At 37.7% G+C, this 9,947-nt stretch overlaps 1 protein-coding gene across 1 annotated transcript in view; it reads left to right on the forward strand.

The window, feature by feature from the left end:
- TDO2 (tryptophan 2,3-dioxygenase) overlaps nucleotides 1-9,687 on the forward strand; it is a 28,951-nt gene extending 19,264 nt beyond the window's left edge. The window contains exons 8-12 of the mRNA XM_027866857.1: nucleotides 1,603-1,714; nucleotides 2,554-2,611; nucleotides 4,182-4,261; nucleotides 5,241-5,331; nucleotides 9,160-9,687. Coding sequence (XP_027722658.1) covers nucleotides 1,603-1,714; nucleotides 2,554-2,611; nucleotides 4,182-4,261; nucleotides 5,241-5,331; nucleotides 9,160-9,316 — 498 coding nt within the window. The 3' untranslated portion in view covers nucleotides 9,317-9,687. The remainder of the gene's footprint in view (nucleotides 1-1,602; nucleotides 1,715-2,553; nucleotides 2,612-4,181; nucleotides 4,262-5,240; nucleotides 5,332-9,159) is intronic.
- The last annotated feature ends 260 nt before the right edge of the window (nucleotides 9,688-9,947 follow it).

Genomic DNA, 9,947 nt, shown 5'->3' on the forward strand with positions numbered 1-9,947 from the left:
TTGCCATTGGTCACCAATCCTTAAACTCCACTTCTGTTTCTTTATGGAAAATGCAAAGGAGCAGGATCTAGTTGGAAAGAATTTTTTTTTTTCCAAAGCAAAGAAGATAGGGCTGAAAATTGTTCTACCCTTTAGATTATTGATATTTTTCACACAAAATTTACTTGTTAATAATAAAAAAACAAGTTAAGTTCTAATTTCTTCAAATAAATAATGTAATGAATAAAATAATGTCCCATTATGATTAAATATTCAGTAACTATTCAATTAAAATATATGCATACTTTAATACCCTATTAAACTGTGCTTCATACATCTAAGCTTTTAAGCAGGATTAGATGTCTGAAGAACAGTTAAAATATCATTTGCTCACCCCTACCACATCTCCCATCCCAACAACATGGAAGTGCCTTGACAGCAGTGATTACTTTGTTTTTGACTTTGTATATCCAGCACACTGACATATGCTCTATCCACTGTGCCACGTAGCTTCCCCCATTATTAACATTTAACTATAAATTTGATTATATGCAAGTAGAAAGTGCACAGAACAATTAGATGTAGGAGTACAAAATTTTGCCAGCCATCTAACACCAATATATGTATGAAGGTTCCCACCACTCAATGCAGTCCCATTGAGAAGTCAGTTAATTAGAATGAAATCTTTTTCTTTAACCTGTACAGTGAGGCATCATCGTATAGTTTGTTTTTACAAAGTACAATTAGTGAACTTTCTTTACCAGCTACTCATTAATATGAATTTGATCATTGTTGATCTTGGTAGTTATCTTAGAATTCCTTTGTCATCCTTCCTTCCTTCATTTATTCATTTGAAGATCACAGCATTTTAGAGCTGGAAGGGACCTTAGAAGTCATTATTATACCAGCCCTTTCTTTTTAGAGATGTAAGAAACTCAGAAAACCAGAAAGCTGAAATATTTTGCTTATAGTCACAAATCTTGTGTGTGGAAGAATTGAAAATAAATCTGAAACATTCTAATTCTATATAGGCAGTGTTCTTTTCACTTTGCCAGGGCTAATAAACATTTATAACTAAAAATATCCTTACACTGGACTATGTAGGTATGTTTAGCAAAGAATCCTTATCAACAATGAGCTATCTGCTCATACAAAAAAAATCACTTTCATATATTATCAATATGTCAATGATAGGTCCCTTCTCAGAGACAGTAAGTTCCTATTTGCCATTTCATGTATGGAATGCAGGAGAGGAAATAGAGGAAAGAAAGAACAAGTAGGTGAACTCCCAAAAAGAAAGCAAAAAGTCAACAACCAAAGCACCAATCATTTGCTGGCTGAAGGAGACAGACAGAGAGGATAGAGTCCATTTCACAAAGTGGATTTTTTTTTTTTAGGCAATTGGGATTAAGTGACTTGCCGAGGGTCACATGGCTAGTGTCAAGTGTTTGGTCTGAGGCCAGATTTGAACTCAGGTCCTTCTGACTTCAGGGCCAGTGCTCTATCCACTGTGCCACCTAGCTGCCTTGCACAAAGTGGATAAACAAAAAAAAGGGATGCTGGAGAAGTCAGAATCATTTTGGATTGCTTGCTTATACCATCTACTATTTCTTGTCTTCTAAGGCTAAAGAAGAATCAGAGGAAAAAGATGAACAGCTGGCTGAATTCCAAAAACAAAAAGAGGTACTGATGTCATTATTTGATGAGAAACGGCATGAACATCTTCTCAGGAAAGGTGAGCCTCCTATGCCCAATGGGACATTATCGATGTGCTTTAAGTAAATGAGTAGATAAAGCAAAGGGAATCTCTGATGATCCTGAGTTTGGAATTGAAAAATATGTCAAATTATACGGGTTATAAAAAGGTACCCAGGGAGGCATTGTGGTTTAGTTGGTGGAGAGCTGAGCTGAGTCCTACCTTGGACAAATTCTGTGTCACCTAACTTCTCAGTGCCCCAGACAACTCTCTAAGACCACAAATTACAGAAGAGTTTTTGATAATACCCATTGGTAGAGGGAATTCTTTGAACCAAGGAAATCACAAAGAATCTGTATTGTGACAAGTGTAAACATTCCTGGAGACTACTGAGATCAGTCCTCTTATGAAACATAGTAATGATGGTTCAACTCTACAGACAAGGGTAAATTACTTACAGAAAGCAGCAAAGTATAATGCTAAGAGTAAAAAGGCAAGAGTTTGAATCAAACACATACTAAGATCATAGAGAAGTTAGTCAAGTTTCTGAGACTCAGTGTCCTCCTTTGTAAAATGGGATAGTAGTGCTGTTTGTAAAGCACTTTATAAATGTCAACTATTTTTATTTATGAGAGACATCAAGTAAAAGTTGAGTAAAGTGTAAGCTTAGACTCAGGTAGACTTGAGTTCAAGTTATATCTCTGACATATGCTAGTCACGTTGGTCTTTTTTTAGGAGGGTGGAGGATGTTGCTTGGGAATAATGATAAACTCTGTTTAAGGCTAAATACAGGCACAAGATGGACAGTCAGCCATAAGGTTGACATAAGTATCTTGGAAGGTAGGCCATCAATATAAACCTTCCTATGTATTTTGCAGGTGAAAGACGGCTGTCATACAAAGCTCTACAGGGAGCATTGATGATATATTTTTATAGGTAAGATGACTTTAGAAAAGGAAAAAGCTTAGATCATAAAGCTAAAGTTGAAAAAATGCAGGTGGTAGGTCTGGTATCAATTATAAATTGCTTACTGTTATTAAATAATGTTTAACAAATTGAGTAACTTTCAGCTAGGCTTCATTAGTATTTGTTCTCTCACATATTAAAAGATACACTTTATAGCTGAGAGGGTAAAAAACACTAGTAAATCAAATTTCTTCCTTCTTTCCTTCCTTCCTTCCTTCCTTCCTTCCTTCCTTCCTTCCTTCCTTCCTTCCTTCCTTCCTTCCTTCCTTCCTTCCTTTCTTTCTTTCTTTCTTTCTTTCTTTCTTTCTTTCTTTCTTTCTTTCCTTCTTTCATAAAAGGAGAAAATGACTCTGGCGGGTCTTGTCTCTAATCACTTTGGGGGGGTGGAGAGACAATGATTTTTATCTAGTAAAATACTTAATTTGATTATCAGCTTTAATCCATTTCCTTAAGAAAGGCCTTAATATTCATTCTATCCACCTTGAGGGGAAAAGTATGGAAAGGGCTGGAATAAATATCTTTTCTTAATTTTTTCAGTTGAACAAAGTTTTCATTCAATTAAATGAAGTTTTTAACATGCTTCCACATATGTAATGAGGAATCCTCAGTAAAAACTCATTCCTCTGTCTCTGCGTTAGAAGCACCAAAGCTGCGCTAGACAGCTTCATTAATAATACTAACATTTATATCACACCAACTATGTGTCAGACACTGTGCTAAACACTTTACAATTATTCTCTTATTTGATCCCCACAACAAACCTAGGAAGTAGGTGTTATTATTATCCCTATTTTGCAGATGAGGAAACTGAGGTTGAGTGACTTACCCAGAGTCTGAGACCAGATATGAACTCCTGACTCTAGGCTAACTGCTCTATCCACTTCGCCACCTAATTGCCTTATGGACAAAGGCAATTCCTTGCCCTTATTACTTGGAGATAATACTTACCTACCTCACAGGCCTGTTGTGTGGAAAATGCAATATAGACTACAAAGCACCGTAAAAATATGAATTGTTACAATTATTCATAGTCTCATTCTCCCAACTCTGTTCCCAGAGAAGGCACCAAATGCTAGATATTGTCATTCCCCTGCAACTGCCCAAGTTAGCATCAGAGTAGGATGAGACAAGTTATTATAGGGCAAAAGTAGAATGTGGTGAGGCTGTTATTGAGTTGGAAGTGAAAAGGGAAAAATGTAGAAGAAAATCAAATACCTTTTCCCTCCAGTTTTGGAATTTTTTTTTTCCAGCCAGGTTTAGACTACAATAATAGAGTAATGTCTGTTAAGAGACTGACCAGTGATTTTACTGAAGGGACCTCCCTCTAACAATACAGATCAGCACCTTCTCTGAAATTTAAAGAGCTGCCTCGAACACAGAGGTTAAATGTCTTTCTCATGATCATATAGCTTATACACGTCAATGGTGGGACCTGTCTGAGGTCACCTCTCTATTCTTTATAGCAGACTCTAAAATCCTTTGAAAATAGAGTCCACTTCAGTTATGAGCATGGTGTGTCTTTTCTTGTCTTTTTCTGCAGGGAAGAGCCCAGATTCCAGGTTCCCTTTCAACTACTAACTTCTCTTATGGATATTGATAGCCTCATGACCAAATGGAGATGTAAGTTTATTTTTTTCTTAAAGTAGCTGTGTTGCCATTTCTTTTTCTTTTCCTTTTTCTTTTTAGGCAGTTGGGGTTAAGTGACTTGCCCAGGGTCACACAGCTAGTGAGTGTCAAGTGTTTGGTCTGAGACTGGATTTAAACTCGGGTCCTCCTGAATTCAATGCCGGTTCTCTATCTACTGTGCCACCTAGCTGCCCCTGTGTTGCCATTTCTTCCAGGATCTTACAATACCCTGCTCCTGTTGGTTGCATTGGCATACTGACTCACACCTCACCAGATGTCTGAGGGAGAAAAAAAGCATTTTGCCAAAACAAGGGAGCTGGGGCAGCTGGGTGGGGCAGTGGATAGAGCACTGGCCCTGAAATCAGGAGTACCTGAGTTCAAATCCAGCCTCAGACCAAACACTTTGACACTTACTAGCTGTGTGACCCTGGGCAAGTCACTTAACCCCAATTACCTAAAAAAAACAAAACAAAACAAGGGAGCTGTGGGTTTGCAAGTATGTGTAATGGAAGATGTGCCTTCAGGTTATCCTAAAATAGACACCTAACAAACATGAGGCTGTGTGATGACTTGTTACCTTTTGCTAGACTGGCAATTTTTAAAAAAATCAAAAATGTTTATTTATTCATTTTAAACATTAAAAAAATTGAATTTCAAATTCTCTCCCTCTTTCCACAGTCCTTCCTCCACCCACTGAGAAGGCAAGCAATATTATATCAATTATCCATGTAAAATCATGCAAAACATATTTCCACATTAGCTATGTCACAAAAAAATTGAGAAAAGTAAAGAAAGTGAGAAAATTATACTTCACTTTTTACCCCAAGTTCATCAGTTCTCTCTCTGGAGGTGGATAGTGTTTTTCATTGTGGCTCTTTCGGAATTGGGTAGACTGGCAATTAAACATGTGCCAAACTACTGCCACTATCTGTAGAGGAAGTCCTCCCTGACCTCAGATTGTGTGTTTGTCTAGATAATCACGTGTGTATGGTGCACAGAATGCTTGGAAGTAAGGCTGGTACTGGTGGATCCTCAGGTTACCAGTATTTGCGCTCAACAGTGAGGTAAGTATGTGAGAAAAGCCACTTCATGTTGAGTATTGATTGATGCTAATGCACTTAGCCTGGTTCTTCTCCACTGGCAAGTGGATCATAACGGGCAAATGGGTCATAAGATCTTTTATATGCAGGCCCCTGGTTAACATAGTATTACAAGCCACTAGAGAGACTTTTGCCAGAAATAAAACAAAATAACGACAAGAAAACCAGGCAATGGATATTTATGATTTGGGGCCTTGGATGAGGTAAATTGGTAAAATGGTAAAAATAGAAAGCTGTGAGGCTGTTACTGAGTTGGAAGTGAAAAGGGAGAAATGCAGGAAGAAAATGAAATATCTTTTCCCTCTAGTTTTGGACTTTTTTTTTTGGATTGATTGCTAATTGATAAATGGTCTTCCCTCGATATCCTGAGGGTGACGGTGGTTTTAATTCAATTCAATTCAATTTGATAAGCATTTATTAAATGTTTGTGATATGCCAGGCACTGGACTGTGGCTAGAAGTAGTAGTAGGGGAGAAAGCATTCTTTATCCCTGGGAATATGAAAGAGTTTGTTCCCAGGTATTTTACTCGTCTTGGCTGAACACTTACATTACTGGGACCCTTAATATAATTAGAAAGGGATGGCCAAAATCATCAGGCTGAGCAGAGTACATGTTTTCTCATGCTTTTGAAAAATAGTATTTTTGTTCTGAAAAATCAACAAAATGAAATGACTTTTGTCTTGTTTTTATACATATTACATAGCCTGCAAAGTTATAAAAGGAAAATATTGTCTTAAGGAGAAATGCATCTTTTTAGGTTAGACCTGGGATCTTGTTATTATAGAGAGATTGCTTTGCCACTACAGATGGGCACTAGCACTGTAATTTACATTTTTGTGAGGTTGCTTGGCACCCTAAAATGAAATGACTTGGTCAGAATTAATGCAGCTATTACTCATCAGAATAAAAATTCAGACCAAAGTCTTCTAGGTTGAGGTCAGCACTCTATCTACTATGCCAGACTGACACAAAGCATGTTAATCACCTCTCGTTTGTTCCAAAGCACTAGAGAACAGGTTGGCATTGAGAGGTGATGTGTGGTAGAGAAAAGAGTGTTGAAATTGGAGTCAGAAGACCTAGGTTTAAATCCTGTTTCATGTAAAACCTCAGTTTCCTCATCTGTAAAATGGAGATGCTGATACCTGTACTCTCTCTCACAGGTTGAATGTAAGGAAAGTACTTCATTAAACCTTAAAGAGCAACATAAATGTTAATTATTCTGTTCAATGGAGATTCGGAGTCAAATTCGTCTTCCTAAAACATGGCTTACCATGTCACTCTCCCCCAAGCCCATTCAGTCAACTCTAACGGCTCCCTATTGCTTCATGGATAAGATAGAAACAAATTCCCCTCTCTGGCTTTGAAAGCCCTCCATAACCTGTCACCTTTCTACCTTTTTAGACTTCTTACACCTTACCCACCCCCCCACTCCCAACAAACTCTGTGATTCAGTGACACTGGCCTCCTTGCTATTCCTGACACATGACAATCCATCTTCTGATTCCAGCCATTTTCACTAGCCATCTTGCACGACTAGTATACTAGAATGATTCCTCACCTCCATCTCCTAGCTTCCTGACCTTACTTCAAGTCTCACTTAAAGTTTTACCCTCTTTGGCAAGAAGCCTTTCCCAATCCTCCTTAATCTTAATGCCTTCTCTCTACTGATTAGCTCCAATTTATCCCATCTATATGTTTGTATGTAGTTGTTTGTATGATGTTTCTCCTATTAGAACTCTTGTCTTTTGCCTTTCTTTGTATCCCCAAGTCTTTTTTTTTTCCTTTTTTGGTGAGGCAATCGGGTTAAGTGACTTGCCTAGGGTCACACAGCTAGTAAGTATCATGTGTCTGAGGTCGTATTTGAACGCAGGTCCTCCTGACTCCAAGGCTGGAGCTCTATCCACTGCACCTCCTAGCTGCCTCTATGTATTTCCAAGTCTTAGCACAGTAACTAGCACATAGGAGGTGATTAATAAATACTTTTTCATGGAACAATAAACAAAATCCCCTAAAGACATCTTAGCCATTTTGAAACATCCCTTCTCAGTCTTTCATCAGAGTTCCTAGTAAGTACTTAAATGGACTGTATCAAGATTCATGTGTTTTCCTTGCCCCTGCTGCAAGTGGTAAAGTTTCTTTTTTATAGTATTTTATTTTTTCCAACTACATGTAAAGACAATTTTAAACATACATTTAAAAAAAACTGAGTTCCAAATTTTCTCCATCCCTCACTCCCCTCCCCCCAAAACGTCAAGCAATCTGATATTTTCATATTAGTCATGTTGTGAGAGAAGAAACAGACCAAAAGGAAAAAAAAAAGTGGTGAAATTTCTAAAAGACTGCAAAGACAAAGGGAACTAGATAATCAAAACATATAGTAATCATGAGTTGACATTTAAAAAACACTTCAAAATTAGCAAAGGACCTTGCAAACATTTTTGATTTGATCCTCAGAATCCCATGATTTAAAGGTTATGAGTACTATTATTTCCATTTTATAGATGAGAAAACAGAGTCTAAGGGAGGGTAAGTGATTTGCACCTAGTTAAGCATGAGGTGGTATTCAAACACTAGTCTTCCTGACTTAGTTCAGCATTCTATTTGCTTGACCGCCTAACTGGCCCCTCAAGGGTAGACTGGATAAATCAGAGTAGAACTTAAGCCATCTCCTATAAAAACACGGGTTCTCAGGTAAGTTGGGGGTGGGGTGGGGAAGACTCTTTGCAAAGTTGAAATTGTTATTCAAATACCAGGTACTGATAAAGTCATGCTGTTTTTCAGTATTTATAGCATTTTACCTCTACCATCAAAATTATTATACTTTATGATAGACCTGCACAACTTGTAAACTTCTTTGGGCCACAGATAGATTAGACTAGGGATAGACTGATGATGGTTGGTAGCCATGGGTCACGTGACAAACAGGAGAGAGTGTGCAGTGGCAACCCTACATTTTTCAAGCCACCTGAAATCCTTTTGGTTGGTGGCAAGCAGTTCACGGGCCATATGTTTTGCAGTCCTGCTTTATGAAATATTTTCCAGGGAACAAGTAAGAGACATTGTGGGGTAGTGGATAGAGAACTTGCCTAAGAGGCAGAAGGACCAGGGTTTGAATTTTGCCTTTGAGAGATACTGGTTAAGAGACCCTGGGCAAGTCACTTACCCTTACAATGCACTAGGCAATTCTCCAACACAAATAAGGTATGGATCTGTTTTGGTAAAGGGAATTCCCTATACCAGTGGTGTTAAACTCTACCCTGCAAGCTGCATATTGATTTAGAAAACTACAAATTAATATAGCTATTCTATATTGTATTTTTATTTATTTTGTTAAACATTTTCCAATTATGTTTTAATCTGGTTCATCTTTTGTGGGCTGCTTGCACCTGTAAGTTTGAAACCTGCCCTACACCAATGAGATCATAGGTTCAGTCCCTATTTCTAACCAATGTTGTTCAAGGATGATTTCATCAATTGTTTTACCACCTCTTAGAGGAAGGGACCTGGAGAAACCTTATGTCCTGAATAGACCTCATTATCTCATTATCTTAACCACTGAACTAAGAAAAAACAGGAAAGGATCAAGCAAACATTCTAGCAGGCCTATAAACTGAAGGCATCTGGCCAATCATGGGATGTTATGTGCATAGATTGGAGATTCTTGGGTTAAAACTAGACATCCTGGGTGGAGAATCTTACTTTACTGATTGGTCTTCCATATAAGCATAGAGGTTTTGAGATGTAACACCCTCTAATATTGATATCAAAAATCTCTGTATATGTGCTTCCAGTGACAGGTACAAAGTATTTGTAGATCTGTTCAACCTCTCAACATACCTGGTACCAAGACACTGGATACCCAAGATGAACCCGATTATTCACAAATTCCTTTACATGGCTGAATACTGTGACAGCTCTTACTTCAGCAGCGATGATTCAGAGGATTAAGGTCAACTTTGAGGCGGTAGTCATACCACATTGTGTGAATGCTCAGGAATGTGCAAACAGTTCTCATGTACATATATAAGTATTTAAGCACTTCAATGTATATTCAAAGCCTTGTGATTAGTTTCCTCATCTGTAAAATGAGGGCATTGGACTACATGATTTATCTCTAAGGTCCTTTCCAGCTCTAAACCAAAGTGAATACACTGGGGAAATATTTAAGTTAACTTTGGTTTTGTGATGATTAATGAAGATGACTACTAATTTAGAGCTACCAGACCTCAGAAAACAGCCAGGCCATCATCCTTATCTTGAACATTAGGACACTGAGGTCCTGATCTGCTTGGGATCGCACAACTAAGAGGTAGAGACAAGATCTGGATACAGGCTACAAAGCCAGCACGATTTCCACTGTACTACGAGATCAGAGCAAAGTCAGCTAAAATATAGCATTGCATACAAGCAAATGTATGAAATATCTGCAATTTCATCAGCATAAGGCATTGATGATATGAAAACTCCATCTACCAATAGAGATTATAACCAGTCTATGACTCAATAAATATCTACACAGGGATTTTTTAATGTTAAGAAAAAATCAAATGGTATACAATGCTTATTATAGTATAAATAT

The sequence above is a fragment of the Vombatus ursinus genome, unplaced genomic scaffold (assembly GCF_900497805.2).
Source record: "Vombatus ursinus unplaced genomic scaffold, bare-nosed wombat genome assembly UNPS02014784.1, whole genome shotgun sequence".
NCBI lineage: Eukaryota > Metazoa > Chordata > Mammalia > Diprotodontia > Vombatidae > Vombatus > Vombatus ursinus.